The sequence below is a fragment of the Dermacentor albipictus genome, chromosome 1, assembly GCF_038994185.2.
Source record: "Dermacentor albipictus isolate Rhodes 1998 colony chromosome 1, USDA_Dalb.pri_finalv2, whole genome shotgun sequence".
Taxonomy (NCBI): Eukaryota; Metazoa; Arthropoda; class Arachnida; order Ixodida; family Ixodidae; genus Dermacentor; species Dermacentor albipictus.
In genome coordinates this window covers 474883434-474903132 of record NC_091821.1, presented here as the reverse complement: position 1 = coordinate 474903132, position 19699 = coordinate 474883434, and the positions used below count along the sequence as shown (strand labels likewise).

The 19699-nt window shown below is 49.7% G+C and overlaps 1 protein-coding gene across 3 annotated transcripts in view; it reads left to right on the top strand.

Moving 5' to 3' along the window:
• The window catches only part of LOC139054841 (uncharacterized), a 135881-nt gene that overhangs the window by 91623 nt on the left and 24559 nt on the right, over positions 1 to 19699 (top strand). For all 3 annotated transcript variants that reach the window (XM_070532488.1, XM_070532487.1, XM_070532486.1), the window contains one exon: positions 4281 to 5223. In XM_070532488.1, the coding sequence (XP_070388589.1) occupies positions 4281 to 5223 (943 nt within the window). The remainder of the gene's footprint in view (positions 1 to 4280; positions 5224 to 19699) is intronic.

Below are 19699 nucleotides of genomic sequence, written 5' to 3'. Positions count from 1 at the left end.
CCATGACAGCTGAGGTTTCGACAGAATCAAACGCTTTCTCGTAATCAATGAAAGCTATATATAAGGGTTGGTTATATTCCGCGCATTTCTCTATCAACTGATTGATAGTGTGAATATGATCAATTGTTGAGTCGCCTTTACGGAATCCTGCCTGGTCGTTTGGTTGACACAAGTCTAAGGTGTTCCTGATTCTATTTGCGATTACCCTAGCAAATAATTTGTAGGCTGCTGACAGTAAGCTGATCGGTCTGTAAGCTTTCAAGTCTTTGGCGTCCTCTTTCTTATGGATTAGGATTATGTTAGCGTTCTTCCAAGATTCCGGTACGCTCCAAGTCATGAAGCATTGCGTATAGAGGGTAGCCAGTTTTCTAGAACAATCTGGCCACCATCCTTCAACAAATCTGCTGTTACCTGATCCTACCCAGCGGCCTTGCCCCTTTGCATAGCTCTCAAGGCTTACTTTACTTCTTCCGGTGTTACTTGTGGGATTTCAAATTCCTCAAGACAATTTTCTCTTCCATTATCGGTGTGCGTGCCACCGGTACTGTACAAATATATATTATCCGCTACAGATGTACTAGCAACGCTCTGTTCGGAATCACGCTATCAAGCAGCAGACGCTAGCAAAATAACCCCACTGCAAAAGATATACCACCTCGATAGCATCGTGCTTTCAATAAAACGAATAGCTTCTTATAAACGATTGGCCATTTGCTTACCGTCAGAGTCGTGGTCGATTACTTCTGTATACGTTTTACGTACCGTACGACAAACTTTCCTCTCATCAGCGAACAATTATACCCACGCCATGTCACTTTTATGAGGTCGTCGCTCAGCCGTTCGGTACATTCATTTGCTTTAAGCTTTTCTGCAGAGCGCTACTCTCACGCCCAGGGAGCGCCCAATCGCAATCTCACTTCGCATTTTGTTTTTCACGCCAAGATTTGAAACTTAAGAAAAAAGCACCGTGAGCTGGGTACCATTGAATGTGATCTTTTCAAATCCGAAGAACAAGGCGAAATTCGAACTCGCGGTGCTTGACCAGTATTTTGATACTGGATAAGTCGCTTCGGCTACATAGTTAATTCAGGATACCACATAGCTCAGTTTTCTTAATACCACTTACTTGCAGGACAACTTTGATTCAATCCCCGTATCTCGTGGTGTTGGTTGTGATAGCTCCCGAGCACGTTAGCTGTCACACCTTGAGTAGACATTGACTGCTGGGCCGACAACTATTCGGCTTGAGTGTTTACTGTGCCACGTCGCAGTGTTAGTTGCATGGTTTTGAATCCGGTAGCATAAGGGGTGGCAAAAGAAAAGAAAATATAGGTGTGTGAAATGCGGGCAGCCGTTGACAGATGTGCGAAGGAAGAGCATGTGCAACATATATATATATATATATATATATATATATATATATATATATATATATATATAAAAAGAGAGAGAGAGAGAGACTTGTAGGTTGAGCACGCACTTACGAAAAACCAGTGTGACATTTCTAATATTTTAGCCGCTGTCCGGCCAACGTCAGGGAATATACATATAAATGGCCGCCAAAGCCTTAAGTCGTGGCGCTGGGTAACACTACTAAGGTTAGTTCTAGTAGGTAAGCATGATTTTCCCAGAAAGTGTATCGGGAAACCGTGGCGTGGTAGCTCAATTTGTTAGAGCATCGCACGCGTAATCCGAAGACGTGGGATCGCTCCCCATCTAAGGCAAGTTGTTTTCTCATCGACTTTCATTGCCAATAGTTTATCATTTCTTTAATTTAGTTAGTAAGTACGAGTAATTTCTCCTATTTAAAGAAGTGCGGCGCGATGGACAAGGACAAGATAGAAAACACAGACGAGCGGAGGTCGTCTGTGTCTCGTTTTTGTTTTTCGTCTTTTCCCTGTTCATTCGCGTCGTTCTTTTTTGGATAAAGATTACCGACACGCCCGACAGTTAGTACTTCTAAATAATTTCCCCTTTATTGTCCTGGGTGTCTTTGTTGGCTTCTTATGATATTTATATTAAAAACTGGGACCATGGCCTAACCCCCTTTTTTCTCGTTTATTACATAACGAGGGTCTCGAATCCGGCAACACTAGTGCCTTCAGGTTGCACGTGTGGGTTTATTGACCAGCTACCTTCACCCAGAAAGACCACGTACATGTGACGCCTCTGGCAGAAAGGATGTTCCCCATCGGCCGCCAAGCTTTGTGAGTGGCGGCGCTGGCTAACACTCCCAGGATTAGTTCTAATAGTAACACATAGATTCACCAGAATATGGATGGGAAAACGGCGCCGCGGCAGCTCAATTGGTTTGTTGGGAACTCAATTTAGCGGAGGCAAGGAACGCACGTTTTGACAGGTTGAGGACGGAGAGTCAAAAGTAAAAGCAGGTCTGCCGAGTGGGTGTGCTGGCGCCCCAGCCGGGCAGCCACCTCGATTCCAAGAAATATCAGGGAGCAGCGACCATTTCGGCGAGGCAAGGCGACGCAAACTCGACTTCCGCGAAGGCGGGGCAACGTAGTGAACGACGGTCGCCACAGGTTAGAGCATCGCACACATAATGCGAAGACGCGGGATCGTTCCCCACCTGGGGCAAGTTGTTTTTCCATACACTTTCACTTCCACAAACACATCTGGATATGGCTGGCGCCATTAATTCCTAACTTGAATATCAGTATTTACGCTTTTGAGCACTCTAAATGGACAACGACGAACAATCAGTGCTCCATACGAAAGGGAAAAAAAAACTTTATGGTACAGTTATTTTCGTATTGTTTCTCCTATGTTGTCATTGGAGTCCTAGTTTGCTGGCGTCTTGCGATTAATAAAGATCGGACCCCTCGGTTAAACCCCTGTCTTCTCGTTCACACACACGCACGCACGCACGCACGCACGCACACACACACACACACACACACACACACACACACACACACACACACACACACACACACACACACACACACACACACACACACACACACACACATGCCTCTATTTTTTGAACGATTTCTGTGCTTCTGTGATTTTTATATCTTGCATCCTGAACATAAGGTGCTACCTAATGTTGGATAATTTCTATCGCATTTACCGCACAATTATTATTGAACTGTTTTTCATGAAAATGTGAATTTGCAACCGTCTCAACCCTTGACAGTAAGCCGTTTAATACACGGTGACTCTGTCAATTCTGGCGTCTTTCAGTACGACATAGTATTGCGAAATAAAAAGAAGCTTTACTATTTATTTGTGGACAAATCAGGGCCTGGGAGTTTCGTTTTCGTTAATCGCTCGGGGGTGCACACGTAAGGCGGGCACGATCGAAGACGCTGTTTTTTAAGCGAATTGCTTTCTTTGTCACTTTTCAATTGTTTTCGTGGTCAGTGGTTGGTAGCCGGAGGTCGGGCTTTCATCGCGGTAATAGGTGACGATGCAAAACACCATTGCTTTCATGCAACCGAATTAGCCACGCGCTGGCATCCTCAATGAACGCGGGCAATGACAGCTCTCTCAGGCGCGCCTGCTGTCCACCTGCACTGCCGCTGCAGGCGTGCTCGTTAACTGCTCCTTTCTTCACGGAATGACATACTGAAAGATTAACGATGCCCAAATATTTTTCATTGAACCAGGAGAAGGCCTGCAGATAGCGAATAGCTTTATACAGGAGTTCGGCTGCCCGCTTACATTGAAAAACATCGTCGACTGTCTCTGTGCATTGTTTTCTTTGTTCTTCTCTAGGAAAACCAGTAACAGGGCGAAGTTTTGTATTTAACGATTATGACCATAAAATGCGACCTTGCTTCGAAATTCAACAGAGCAGTGGCAAGCGCAAATATTATTTTTTCTTTAGTGTGACGGTGTCTGCGATTTTAGGGAAAAAGAACGTTTCTGTGTGCCTAATGGTTGGCAGGCGACCCTCTAATCACTGCACGTAATTTAAGGCACACGCGCATAGAAACTGTAAGAAATGATAACGGTACCCGGCTGAACGACGTAAATTACGCATTTACGCGTCACACACATAGGGCAGCGGCGGGAGCCAATAAATTTTGCCCTTTATATATGTGCAACGTATGCAACTGTGCAATCGTCACTAACTCACTCTTTCTTTGAAAAGAAATAGAAGGGAAGAACACACCCACTACGTGGGTATTCGTAAACGTGCACTATGCCGCTGTTGCTCCATCGCAATTAAAGTGCCCTTTCCGAACTGTGGTAAAAGTATCCATAGAATGATTCGTCATTAGTGTTACAGGCAACAGTAAGAAAATGTCACGCAGGTGCTGGATCAAGTTTTTGTGGATCAGGTGGAACAGCAGCTGCTATCATCCACACACCATGCGAGGGCGAGGAGTATTGGAGTCATATACAGGTCATGTGTCACCTTCTACACCAACGTCAGCGCTCGTCTCACCCACATGTGGCCAGCGGCGAACATTGACCCACACCTTTGGCTCACTGCCGCAGACCACTTGCAACTCTTCGACATGGTCATCGAGAGCATCCTGACGAGCCACCTGTCTTCCATTTTCTCGCTTGTCCACCACGCGAACGGTACCGTCGACGTCAGGATTGGCACGGCCATTATCGACAAGTGGCTCTACACTCTGCGACAGTACATGGTGAGCACCGCGGAAAACCTTCCAGGGAGCGACATGTACGGGGCCCACCAGGCTGATTTCACGAAGCTCAACGACGCCGTTCAAGACATTCAAGATAAATACGCTTATATCGAGAATCCGATGGTTTCCATCCAGGCGCACGAGTTCCAGCGCGATTCAGTGGCCGCTCTGTTTTCGGTGCCGATCTTGCGGCACTTCTCGCGTGCATCCGTGGCCGCATTGTCCGTGATACGGTATCCCGACGACTCGTCGGTGCTGCAGATGTACGACGTCTTTCAACGGGCCGAAGTCAAGTTGGCCGCCGTGTATTTGCTACACGTGCCGTTTGCGGGTTTCGTTCACTTTGAAAAAGAAACGTCCGTTGTTCGAGGTCACTACGGGCAGTCCAAGACACGCTCCATCTGCACGGACTTCATGCACACCATGTTTAAGGACGCCTTCCACCACTTCATCCCGACGTATCCGCATGCTTCGGAGTTCCTGGCCTACGTAAACGCCCTCTGGAAGCGCATCCAGGAGGCCGGATCAGGAAGGCCTTACGCTGGGGGCATAAGGCTTACAGAGGACCCAGTCCCTCCCAACGCTACCATCGCGCTGCATGGTGAGCTCCTGAATCCTTCCGAAAGTGTATTTTCGTTGCGTGTCTTCCTGTCTATTTACATGCAAGGTGTTTCAGCTAACATCTACGAAGGTTTAAAAAATATTACCAAGTGAATGTAACTAACGCAGCATTTTTTACTCTCCTCTCGCGCAACATAACACAACCTGTAAATTAATACCATCAACCCATAGTCTAGAAGCGAGAAGGTGAAACTCGTGGTCAGAAAGGCTCACGAAGATAGCTGTATCTGAAAGTGTGTAATGTCATCTGACGCTTGCACGCAGCGACACTTGTGTTTGGAAACACGCTTCGAACGAATGATCAATGCTGCACGCGAATAAGGTGTGTGCGAATGGACCATAGACAGACGAGACGCTTCAAAAGCAATGATTTTACTTCCGCTTTTGCCCATATAATTTGTATGGTGAAGTGATGGAGCAAATGGTCCCATTCGACCAAGCGATAAATGAGATAAAGGAAATCTTGACGCCATGCCAGCCTTTTCGCTGCTGATACACTGTGCGGGCGAGGAGGTTATTTCGTCAGATGGCGATGGATACGAGGAGGTCGTCATGTCCATCTAGCAGCCATCATTTTCGGTTGCGATCTATTCAATATGTTTCGTCGGGCCGAATAATCAGTTTCGAACCATATTCGAGGGATAGAAAGTGGCCGCGTGGAAGCGCCACTTAACGGGGTGCATTTTTATGTCCGTGAACTTTCTTAGAATGCTCGAAAAAAAGTAGGCCACAGCAGGTATATTGCTGGGTGGAATTCGAATGGATATTTCTCAGTAGGCCCTACGCTGTTTCTATTGAAGGTTCTCATTTTAAAGCATTGCTCTATGCGTTGAGCAAAACGAGAACAAGGTGAAAGCAGGAATCCGCGTTTCCACAAGTGTACTTGTCTTCTTCGAGACTTTGAAGAACGCAAGTACACTTGTGGACAGGGTGGCTCCTGCGTTCACCTTGTTTTCGTTTTCCTCATCGTCTTGAATTTCCATCTCCCGCCTTCCCCGTGTCTTCCCTGCTCTATGTATTGGTATTCACTCATACAATAATGGTACGGTTGCTGTTGTCACGCCTGGAACCTAAATAACATTGTTCGCAGATCACTTTGTTGTATTTCGCGCAATTACTTGTGTAGAAGTTAGGAGTTAAATTCATTTAAGCATGAATGGAATATTTATGGGGTGTGATATGAATGGCGCATGACTGCCAACACAGATAAAATTGTTTGCCTTTGCATAACGCACACAAACACACTCAAAGAAAAAGAAACACTGGCGTGCGTATATAAAATGGGATAAGTATCACTAAACCAAGTTGACACTATAACTACCTTCGTGTAACATTCACTAACAACTATTTTTGGAACCGGCACTTTGGCGACACATAGCCTTCTGCCTTCCGTAAACTAGCGTTTCTGCGATACAGACTTTGAAGTACTTCATTAAATGTTGAGCTACTGAGTAACCTAACCCTTATCTGGGCAAAGTTAGAACATCTTTGCACTGCATGTCATTCATATACAGTAAAAGCTCGTTAATTCGAACCGCAAGGGGAAGCTGCTTCAGTTCGAATTAACGAAAGTTCGAACTAACGAAAGTGAACGAGAGCAACAGTACAATGCGATTTGAAAGCATTAGGGGCATGTCAGAAAGTGATGGCGTGTGCCGCGGGCACACGCCATCACTACGAGCCGTGTTTGAAGCCGATACCTCCAAAGCTGAAAACACAGGTGCACAACCGATGAATACTGCCGAGACAAAGACCCTGAACATGTGAAGGTGGCGAAGGCCCCGATTCGTTGGTTCTTGATTGCAAGCGCAGCTGCGACGTACTTGGTTCGCTGTGTTTTGGTGCTTGCCGTGCCATCTCCGCACAACATTAGCAGCTGTACAAGATTTGCAAAGCCTCCGAGATTCGCAACGGGCAAGAAGTCTCGGAGGTTACGTAGAACGGAGAGGCGGCAGCCGCCGCTGCCTTCTGGCTGACCCCGCGTCGGTTAGATTTTTTTCCGATTTTGCCTTCTCTCGCCGTTCTCTCCGTTTCGGAGGCAATACAGCCTTGTGTGATGGCAGTAGGCGCGTTTCTCTGGCCGTGTGCCAGGCGAGCGTAGTTCGAATTATCCGTGAGGGAACCTTCTCGCGTTCGAATTAACGGACTTTTTAATACATAGACTTCTGTGGAGCTTGGCCGGACCAAATCGTACAGTTCGAATTATCCATAAATTCGAATTATTGAAGTTCGAATTAACGAGCTTTCACTGTATTAAACTTAACGTTAACCAGCATGAGGGAATCCATAGAAAGTCCTTACGTTTGGTATATGTTAAGTGCAATCCTTCTGACGCCCCATCAGAACTAATGCTTGCGAGGAGCATTCCCTCTCGAATTACGCAAACAAAAATAATGCTTACAAGTTGTACATAATATAATAAGCCACAGTTAGCCATCGGCCACTCACTACGTCTAGCGCCTCTGTGCGCAAGACCAAGACTGTTCTATCGCCCCGATTGAATAACACCTGATTATGCTAGCAAAGACACGTACAATCTTCCTTGTTTCCATGAATCATTTCCAAATGGGATTCCTTTGTACTGTATATATATATATATATATATATACCTACACATGCGCATTTACATAATGAACAATACAGATGCAAATTACGCAGTAGATGTAGTGATATATATATATATATATATATATATATATATATATATATATATATATATATATATATATATATATATATATATATATATATATATATACCTACACATGCGCATTTACATAATGAACAATACAGATGCAAATTACGCAGTAGATGTAGTGATATATATATATATATATATATATATATATATATATATATATATATATATATATATATATATATATATATATATATATATATACCTACACATGCGCATTTACATAATGAACAATACAGATGCAAATTACGCAGTAGATGTAGTGCAGTACAAAGGAATCCCATTTGGAAATGATTCATGGAAACAAGGAAGATTGTACGTGTCTTTGCTAGCATAATCAGGTGTTATTCAATCGGGGCGATAGAACAGTCTTGGTCTTGCGCATATATATATATATATATATATATATATATATATATATATATATTGCTACGGAACAATATATGCGATCACGAAAAGGCGAACAGTGTGAAGACGACGACGACGATTAGAAGCTAGCGCGGGCTGTTGCCTCTTGGCCAAGCGCAGCGTATTTTCGTGTAAATGTACTTGTACATAACTTTTCGCCTGCGTCTTCGTACGTTACACATCTGGTGGAGGTGGACATTCCCTGTACCTCGTCACGGAGCTTCCCAGTGGACGGTACGTCGAGCCTTTCTTCATGGCTCCCGGCGACGACAACCCGACTCCGCCGGCTCCAACACCTGCTGCCACTTCGATGACCTACATCACTCTCCACGCTCCCCGTGATCCTGGCGTATTCTCGGGCAAAGATGAGGAAGACGTCGATGACTGGATCAGCCTGTATGAAAACGTCAGCCGCAATAACCGGTGGGACCCTACTATTATGCTCGCCAACGTAATCTTTTACGTCGGTGGCACGCCTAGGGTTTGGTATCGCACGCACGAAGATGGGCTCACCAGTTGGGATTCACTTAAGACACAGCTTCGAGACTTGTTCGGCAACCCCTACGGTCACCAACTTGCCGCGCAGAAGGCGCTTTCCGGCCGTGTGCAGACGTCAACAGAGCCCTATGTCACGTACATTCAGGACATCTTGGCTCTATGCCGCAAAGTTGACATCCACATGACTGAGTCGGACAAGGTTGCCCACATCCTCAAAGGCATTGCCGATGAAGCCTTCAACTTGCTCGTTTGCAACAACGTAGCGACGGTGGATGCTGTTATAAAAGAGTGCCGCCGCCTGGAACTCGCTAAAAGCCGACATATTGACCAGCAGTTTGCCCGTCTGCCCAACACCCCAGCAACATCTTCCTGTGCCGACACTCCTCGTCCCAATAACCCTGCCGATGTTACCAGGATCGTCCGGCGTCCGGTCGAGGCCGCCTATCCGGCTGTCTTCGACTCCAGTCCCACCAACACATCTGCAGTCATGGTCTCACTGATCCAGGCAGTTGTCCGCCAAGAGTTCGAAAACATGGGTCTTCACACTATCTGCTCGGCCCATCGTCCTGAAACCCGCCCGGCTTCTTCGATTCCACCCCGTCCCACATCTTCTTACCCACCACGTTTCCGCAACCGATCTGAATGGCGCACTTCTGACGACAAGCACATTTGTTTCCACTGCCATCGAATCGGGCACATTTCTCGGCACTGTCGCAGATGCTGGAGTTCCCCGATCCGGTCTACTTACACTGCCTACTCTCGCCCCCCAGGTGGCCCTTCTCGTCCTTGTGCCGCACGCTCCGACAACGCCGCCGCTGATTCTCCTGCACCGAACCATTCCTATTCTCGTTCGCCTTCGCCCAAACGACGACAATCTCGCTCTCCCCAGCGCCGTCGCTCCTATTCGCCGACTCCCTTCGGACGCCGCTCGCCGCCGGAAAACTAGAAGATTCAGCGCCTCGAGGTGACACTGCATTGCTCCCTGCGCCGCGAAATCCTCTGCTGACGTTGCCCACTCATCTGAACCTTCTTGACTTGCAAGTCGACGGTGTTTCTGTGTCTGCACTCATAGACACTGGGGCGCATTCGTCCGTAATGAGCGCCGACCTTCGTAAGCGGCTCAAGAAAATTATCACGCCCGCCACGACACCTGTTTTCCGTGTCGCCGATGGCGGAACAGCCCCCGTAATTGGTATGTGTACCGCCCGCGTCTCCTTCGGCGATCGCTCAACAATCGTGCTATTCACAGTCATCGCCCACTGTCCCCACGACATCATCCTCGGCTTAGACTTCCTCTCCGAATATTCTGCTCTCATCGATTGTTCGACCAGTACTCTCCGCCTTGACATGCCTGTTCTGGATCCTGCTGAACCACACCCCAGTCGCCTCAGTTCCATCGACTTCGTTCGCTTGCCACCTTCGGCACTGACCTACGTTGACCTAGTGTCATCCCCACCAGTCCCTGACGGTCACTACATCGCGGCTCCTATGCGAGACGTGCTCCTTACACACGGGATCACAGTACCTCACACAGTTTTATCTATTACGGCGAATTGCGTCTGCCTGCCAGTGGTCAACTTTGGCTTGACGACACAAGTGCTGCTACGCGGGATGTCTCTGGCCCAGCTTTGCTCATTCGAGAATTACTCAGTAGCATCCATTGCAGTAGACGACACTTCATCCGATACTCCTCTACTATCGCAGTCGGCAAATTGTACCATCGCTGACTTACAGAAAATTATTGCGCCCGACTTGCCGTCCGAGCACGCTCGTGAACTCTACCGCGATCTGTTTTCCTACCACGATATTTTTGACTTTAACGATCTTCCTTTGGCCCAAACTACAGCTGTCAAACATCGCATTAATACCGGCGATGCCCCTCCTATTCATCGCCGCCCGTATCGAGTGTCACCAGCTGAGCGTCAACTTATTCACGCAGAAGTTCGCAAAATGCTTGCCAAGAACATTATTGAACCATCATATAGTACATGGGCATCAGCTGTTGTACTGGTCAAAAAGAAGGATGGCTCATGGCGCTTTTGCGTGGACTATCGGCACCTTAACAGGGTTACCAAAAAGGACGTGTATCCCCTACCTCGGATTGATGACGCCATTGACTGCCTCCACGGTGCTCGCTATTTCTCCTCTATTGACTTTCGCTCCGGCTACTGGCAGATTGCCGTGGACGATCTCGACCGCGAGAAGACTGCTTTTGTAACACCCGACGGTCTTTATCAATTCAAAGTGATGCCGTTCGGTGTATGTAACGCCCCTGCCACCTGTTAACGCATGATGGACTCCCTAATTCATGGTTTCAAATGGTCCACGTGCCTGTGCTACTTGGACGACGTTATAGTATTCTCTCCAACACTCACTACGCACCTCGAGCGCCTCTCAGCAGTCCTGGACGTTTTTCGTCGAGCCGGTCTGCAACTCAACGCATCGAAGTGCCAATTCGGCCGTCGCTAGATTACCGTCTTTGGACATCTCGTTGACGCGAACGGAGTGCAACCGGACCCAGGGAAGATCCATGCTGTTGCGCACTTCCCTGTTCCGAAGTGTGTCAAGGATGTGCGCAGCTTCATCGGCCTTTGTTCGTACTTCCGCCGTTTCGTGAGACATTTCGCCGCCATAGCACGACCGCCAACCGAGCTTTTGAAGAAAGACGCCCCTTTCCAGAGGGGCGATTACGCGAGGCCTCTGCATTCTCACATCTAATCGACATTCTCACAACACCTCCCGTTCTGGCCCATTTCGATCCTTCAGCGCCTACCGAAGTCCGTACTAATGCCTGCGGTCACGGAATTGCCGCAGTACTGGCACAACGCCAGCGTGGCCACGACCGTGTTATCGCTTACGCCAGCAGGCTCCTCTCACCCGCGGAGCGCAACTATTCCATCACAGAGCGTGAGTGTCTGGCCCTAGTTTGGGCGGTTGCGAAATTCCGCCCATACTTATATGGCCGACCCTTTTCCGTTGTCACAGACCATAACGCGCTTTGCTGGTTATGCTCACTGAAAGATCCTACAGGAAAACTTGGTCGTTCGGCCTTACGCCTCCAAGAATATTCGTATACTGTCGCCTATAAATCTGGCCGACTACACAAGGACGCTGATTGCCTGTCTCGCTACTCGCTCGATGAGCCTGACGACGCCGACAGTAGTTGCGCCAACGGCATTTTCTCTGTGTCTGCCTTCGCTAACATCGCCGATGAGCAGTACCGAGACCTACCGCTGCGAGCACTTATCGAGCGTCTGCGCTCTACGCCTACTGACGCATCCGTTCGTCGATACGTCCTCCAGGGCGGCATTCTCTATCGAAGGAACTTCCTCCCTGACGGCTCTGATCTTCCTCTTGTCGTGCCAAAACAGCTACGACAGACTGGCCTCTTGGAGATGCATGACGCACACACTGCAGGACATCTTGGAGTAACCCGCACGTACGACCGCGTCCGCCGCCGCTTCTATTGGCCTGTTCCCGCTCGCTCCGTTCCACGCTATGTTGCTGCCTGTGACCCCTGCCAGCGTCGGAAAACACCTCAGGTGCTACCTGCCGGTCATCTCCAGCCGATCACCGTCCCTGTGGAACCATTCTTTCGTGTTGGAATAGACCTGCTTGGTCCCTTTCCCACGTCATCCTCTGGGAAAAAATGGGTAGCCGTCGCAACTGATTACGCCACCCGATATGTTCTCACGCGGGTTCTCCCTACCAGTTGCGCCACTGACGTCGCGGACTTTATCTTGCGTGACATTATCTTGCTTCACAGAGCGGTTAAACCGTACTCTTACCGATATCCTGTCCAAGTACGTTCCCAAAGACTACCACGACTGGGACATTGCCCTTCCTTACGTAACATTTCCGTAAAATTCTTCCCGTCACGACACCGCCGGATTTTCTCCATTTTATCTACTGTACGGATGCGAACCTACCTTGCCCCTAGACACAGCACTTCCTCCTGCTGCGATCTCAACAAGCGAGTATGCGCGCGACGCCATCGCTCTCGCCGACCATGCATGCCAGCTTGCCCGTGCTCGACTGACGGCCTCACAAACCACTCAGCAGTGTCAGTACAACGCCCGCCATCGTGGCGTACACTTTCCGCCTGGTGCGCTCGTGCTCCTGTGGTCGCCCTCTCGTCACGTCAGACTTTCAGAGAAGCTCCTTTCGCGATACACAGGGCTCTACCGCGTGCTTCACCAGGTGACGCCTGTGACTTACGAAATTGCTCCTGTGGGTTCAACCTCGTCCTCTCCTCTGGCATCTAGTGATGTCGAGCATGTCAGTAGGCTCAAGGCCTACTACACTGCTTCCGAGTCCGATCTTTAGTCGCTCCGGGACGGCGCTTTTGCAGCCGGGGGTAGTGCTACGGAAGAATATATGCGATCACGAAAAGGCGAGCAGTGTGAAGACGACGACGACGATTAGAAGCTAGCGCGGGCTGTTGCCTCTTGGCCAAGCGCAGCGTATTTTCTTGTAAATATATGGGTACATAGCTTTTCGTCTGCGTCTTCCTACGTAACAACATATATATATTGCGATGAGGTTTATTCTCGTTCACGACGTTGTGGAACGCTAGGCAAAACAAGGCACTGCAAGGGCTGTCCGAAGCACGGGGTCGCTCGAGATCACGGCACGGCCCTTCGTCTTCCTCTTCAGACGGCACATACACAGGGGCGCGTCTGCTTCATTACAATGCCCCGGGAGCTAAGCGTAGCCATCCTGGCGACTCACGGCGCGGAGAAGATGAGCGGGTCGTAGTACGGTTTCAGGCGGTTGACATGTACTGTCTCTCGCCCACGACGACGCAGGTCTGGTGACACGGTGAGCGGCTCGACGATGTAGTTGACCGGTGAAGTGGCCTCGATTATACGGTATGGACCGTGATAACGCGCCAGGAGTTTGGAAGAAAGGCCAGGAATGTTGGCTGGTATCCAAAGCCACACAAGTGAACCAGGAACAAAGTTGGGCGGTGGTTGATGAGCACGGTCATGTCTTGTCTTTTGACGTTCTTGAGTCTCACTAGTCAGGGCACGTGCCAGCTGACGGCAATCTTCAGCATATTTGGCGACTTCGGAAAGCGGAGTATACTCTGTAGCGTCAGGTTGGTACGGCAGTATGGTGTCCAAAGGGCATGATGGCTCACGGCCATACACAAGGAAAAAGGGGGAAAAGCCGGTGGTCGCTTGCGTCGCGGTGTTGTACGCGAACGTAACAAAGGGGAGTACGGTGTCCCAGTTGGAGTGGTCGGATGAAATATACATCCGCAACATGTCGCCAAGTGTGCGATTGAAGCGCTCGGTAAGACCGTTGGTTTGGGGATGGTACGCGGTCGATTTGCGATGAATTATCCTGCACTCAGCGAGGAGGGCTTGGATGCCCTCCGACAGGAAGACACGGCCCCTATCACTCAGTAATTCTCGGGGAGCACCGTGGCGAAGGACAAAATTGCGAAGGATGAAAAAACCAACGTCACGGGCGGTCGCTGCTGGCAGTGCTGCAGTCTCAGCGTAGCGAGTAAGGTGATCTACGCCGACAATAATCCACCGATTTCCACGCCCGCTGCATGGAAACGGGCCGTAGAGGTCGATGCCGACGCGGTCGAACGGACGAGACGGGCATGGCAGCGGCTGAAACGGTCCTGTGAAACGCTGTGTAGGTGTTTTGCTTTGTTGGCATGTAGTGCAAGACTGAATGTACTTTTGCACAAAGTTGTTGTACATGCCTCTCCAATAATAGCGCTGACGCAACCTTGTGTAAGTTTTGAGGACGCCGGCATGAGCGCTTAGGGGGTCAGCGTGAAAAGACGCGCAGACGTCAGAGCGCATATGACGAGGTATAGCGAGGAGCCATTTGCGTCCGTCGGGCATGTAGTTTCGGCGATATAGAATGTTGTCCCGCACTGAGAAGTGGGTTGCTTGGCGACGCAGTGCTCGTGCCGAAGGGACATCAGACGGAGCAGCAAGGTAGTCGAGTAACATTGCAAGGGATGGGTCCTTGCGCTGCTCTGTGATCATGTCAGGGATGGGGAACGGTGACAGGGTGGACGAGGAAGCTGACAACGACGCCAAATCAGGCGTCAGTGGGGAGCGAGAGAGCGCATCAGCGTCGGAGTGCTTGCGACCAGAGCGGTACATGACGCGGATGTCGTACTCTTGCAAGCGAAGCGCCCAACGTCCCAAGCGTCCAGACGGGTCTTTCAAGGAAGAAAGCCAACAAAGGGCATGGTGGTCAGTAACAACGGCGAAAGAACGGCCGTAAAGGTATGGGCGAAACTTGCTTAATGCCCAGATGATCGCTAGACACTCCTTTTCTGTGACGGAGTAATTTAATTCTGCTTTCTTTAGAGTACGGCTCGCATAAGCGACGACGTATTCATCATAGCCAGCTTTCCGTTGCGCTAAGACCGCGCCAAGGCCAACTCCGCTGGCGTCAGTATGGACTTCCGTGGGAGCATCAGGGTCGTAGTGGCGAAGAATCGGTGGTGAGGTCAACAAGTGGCGCAATTGCTGAAATGCTGCATCACATTCAGGTGACCATGCTGCTATGCCGTTACTGGCGGAAAGTAAACTTGTCAAAGGCGCCATGATGGATGCGAAATTGCGTACGAAGCGACGAAAATAAGAACATAAGCCAATAAAACTTCGGAGGGTTTTGATAGACGTGGGCCTTGGGAACTCTGCAACAGCGCGGAGCTTGTCTGGATCCGGGAGGACGCCGTCTTTTGAGATAACGTGACCCAATATGGTTAGCTTGCTTGCAGCAAAGCGGCACTTTTTGAGGTTAAGCTGTAGACCGGCAGAGGCGAGACAGGTCAGAATGTCATGCAGGCGAGCGAGGTGCGTCGGAAAATCGGTTGAGAAGACGACGATGTCGTCGAGGTAACATAAACAGGTCTTCCATTTGTGGCCACGAAGGATGGTGTCGATCATACGCTCAAAAGTAGCAGGCGCGTTGCACAACCCGAAGGGCATGACGTTAAATTCGTAGAGGCCATCGGGTGTAACGAATGCGGTTTTCGGACGGTCAGGCTTGGCCATGGAACTTGCCAGTACCCGGAGCGCAGATCCAAGGAACTGAAGTATTCTGCGCCTTGTAAACAGTCGAGAGCGTCATCGATTCGAGGCAGAGGATAAACGTCTTTCCTCGTTATCTTGTTTAGGCGTCTGTAGTCGACACAAAAGCGAATGGAGCCATCTTTTTTCCTCACCAATACGACAGGTGAAGACCAAGGACTTTGAGAGGGACGGATGACTTTACGTTGGAGCATGTCGTCCACGTGCTCCGTGATGATTCGGCGCTCTTCGGCAGAGACACGATACGGGCGCTGTCGCAAGGGGGAGTGGGAACCAGTGTCGATGATGTGAGAAACACCGGTGGCACGGCCCAGTGACGTCTGATGACAGTCGAAAGAAGAGACAAACTTGTGAAGGAGGGCGAGAAGTTGGCGGCGATGAGATGGGGAAAGTGCAGGGTCGATGGCCTTGTCAAAACCCACTGAAGGTGATGAGCCGGAGACCGAAGCGATGGCGTCAAGGTGACGGAGGGAGGCGGCAGGAACATCGAAGTCGTCGACGTAGTCGACCGCTTGAAAGTATCCTACCGTCTCTCCACGCAGTAGGCTGATCGGGTACTGGTAGTAGTTGGTGACCAGCATCACAGTTGAGCCAGAGGTTACAGTAAGCACGGCAAACGGAAGAACAATGCCCTTGCGTTGAGCAAACACATCGGACGGCGTGAACACTACGGTGGCGTCGGATGCGGAATCAGACGACAAGAACAGCCATCGACGACTCAGGAGGTACGGTTGTGTCGGCATCAACAGTGAGTTTGTCGGCAAAGTGAGGAGAGCTGGTCGGCAGTGATTCACATAGTGGTAAAAGCGACACTTCTGCACGTGAACAGTCAATGACAGCATGATGACGTGACAGGAAATCCCAACCAATGATGAGGTCGTGAGAGCACGATGGTAGCACGAAACACTCGATTATGTGCAGAACGTCGTTGATGACGACACGGGCCGTGCATACAGCTGAAGGGTGGATTCGCTGCGCGCTGGCAGTGGCGAGCACCAGGCCAGAGCGAGCTGTAGTCACTTTTCGTAGCTTGCGGCAAAGGCCCTCGTGAATGACGGAAACGGCTGCTCCGGTATCGACTAGTGCCACTGCTGGTACTCCCTCTACAAAAACGGTAATTACATTTTGCGGCGAAGATTGAGGTCTTGAGAAAATCGACGTATTTGCAGTTCTTGCCTCAGGAACTGCAGCAGTCAGTTTCCCTCTTCAGTGGGAACTCGACGACGCAGGGGCGAAATCGAACGCCGACGAGGGGAAGGGGAACGCCGAGTTTCCAACCGGCGATCAGTGTCGAGACGTCGCGGTGATAATGGAGGCGTGGCGGCGTATTGTGGTGCGTAGCGGGGCCTGTCAAAGCTGGTACACGCAGTGGAGGCGCGGCGGCGACAGAAGCGTGCCACATGGCCAGCAATGCCGCAGGCGAAGCAGATAGGCCGGTTGTCTTGAGTGCGCCACGTCTCGGTGGGACGAAAAAAGTGTGGTGACGGTCGGGCAACTTGAAATGAAGCCGGATTCATGGGCGATGGAAAGGAAGCGGTCTGCGCAGGTGGCCGTGCAACCACGGCTGCATAACTGAGCGGCAGCGACGTAGGGTGGTTGGCAAAGTTGGTATGGGCCAGCGGCACACTCATAGGGTTGGGTGGGGGGGTTGTAGGAGCTGCAGGAAGCGCTTCAGATATGTGATTTCGGATGGCTTCCTGCAGCGTTGGAGGCAAAGCTGCCGTAGGTGCGTCACTGTGAGGCAGCAGCGAGAGCTGCCTGGCCACCTCTTCACGGATAAAATCTTTGATATGCTGCGAGAGGGTCGAGTTGGTGAATTCGGTAGAAACCGCGATGCTGGAGACGGAATCGGCGTGCTGGATGTTCTGGCGGGCGATGGAACGTTGGCGGCGCAGCTCGTCAAAGCTCTGGCAGAGGTTAATGAGGACGGACACGCTAGTTGGGCCTTTGGCCAGCAACATCTGGAATGCGCTGTCCTCGATGCCCTTGAGGATGTGTTTGATCTTGTCATCCTCTGACATGCTGGGATTGACCCGCTTGCACAAATCGAGAACATCCTCGATGTAGCTGGGGAATGTTTCTCCAGGCTGCTGTGCGCGCTGGCGTAGACGCTGTTCAGCGCGTAGCGTACGCACAGCTGGGCGATCAAACACTTCTGCAAACAGAGTCTTAAAGGCGGACCAGCTTGTAAAGTCTGATTCGTGGTTGAAGAACCAAAGTTTGGCTACGTCAGCGAGGTAGAACGGCACGTTGGTCAGCTTAGACTGGTCATCCCATCGGTTATGGGCACTTACACGTTCGTACGATGAGAGCCAGTCTTCCACGTCGTGTTCGGCGGTCCCACTGAAAATGGGTGGGTCGCGCTGACGAGGGACGCCGGCGCAGATGACAGTGGCAGCCGGTGGGGCGGGCAACGAGGTGGCGGGATCAGGCATAGTGCAAGGCGATCTTGTTGGCAGGGTTCGAGTGCGGAGCTCCAGGACGAGGCGAAGGATCTCAGCAACCTCCACCAAATGCGATGAGGTTTATTCTCGTTCACGACGTTGTGGAACGCTAGGCAAAACAAGGCACTGCAAGGGCTGTCCGAAGCACGGGGTCGCTCGAGATCACGGCACGGCCCTTCGTCTTCCTCTTCAGACGGCACATACACAGGGGCGCGTCTGCTTCATTACAATATATATATATATATATATATATATATATATATATATATATATATATATATATATATATATATATATATATATATATATATATATATATATATATATAGAGAGAGAGAGAGAGAGAGAGAGAGAGAGAGACAGGACTTGTTTTGTTTGCTGTTTTTATCTTAAGCGATGTATGTTTTCTCATTTTCTGTATACACACGTAGGCCCGTCCTGCAAGGGCCGCATCGTGATCGGCGGTTTGCACTAAATTGGTGCACTAAATAATTAATTGCGGCATTAACCAATGGCTTCCGCTGACATTTATGAAGAAAATATGTTGAGTTGCTCAAAGCGACATTGCATCATACTTAGTTGCATTCACTTATCGAACACCTGCTTTGATAAATTTCTTTAGATAGGTTATCTAAACACCCGGTATGCGTGCGTGCATGGGCACTGGCGTATGTGCGTGTGTTCAGGTGCTATGTGTTGGCAGTGTCACCGCCAGCATGGCAATGGCACATTGAGTCCCACAGAGTAGGGGAATTCATGTAGCGTCAGGGTAAATACTTTGCATTCGCACTTAATCAGGGGTCAAAAGGTTTTAAATCACCGGAACGTTGTGCCATGAAATGACACCAAATATAAAGTAGAAAACTAAGGGCAGAAGACCTGGATGTTAGCGTCACGCGACAATCGTTTCGCTCAAAAGCGCCAAGGTGTGTTGCTGGAATTAGTCCTGACATGGACTGCGGATGGTACTGCTTAATGCCTTTCAATGCAAAGCATGAAAAAAAAGGAAACAGAAAATGATAAGATACCTAAAACAAACACATACATAAACACCTGCTCCAGGCCATGACTGCCTACTGTGGCCTATACTGCTTCCTGTTGTGAATCAGCCGGTACTGGCAGGTACGTAAGTCTATTCGCTCTGAGCCTTTTATTGCCTTACAGGAAAATATGCTAAACCGGAGATTTCCTAGGCCACGAGTTGAATCGGGTTGTCGAGAAAAAAGCAAAGCGTGTTCCTTGTTTATTCTGACCACACGCCTACGTGCTATCGAGGTCATGGGTTTCTTGTTTACAAACATAGGGCTTGCCTATAAGCCTTGTAGGTGTTTGATG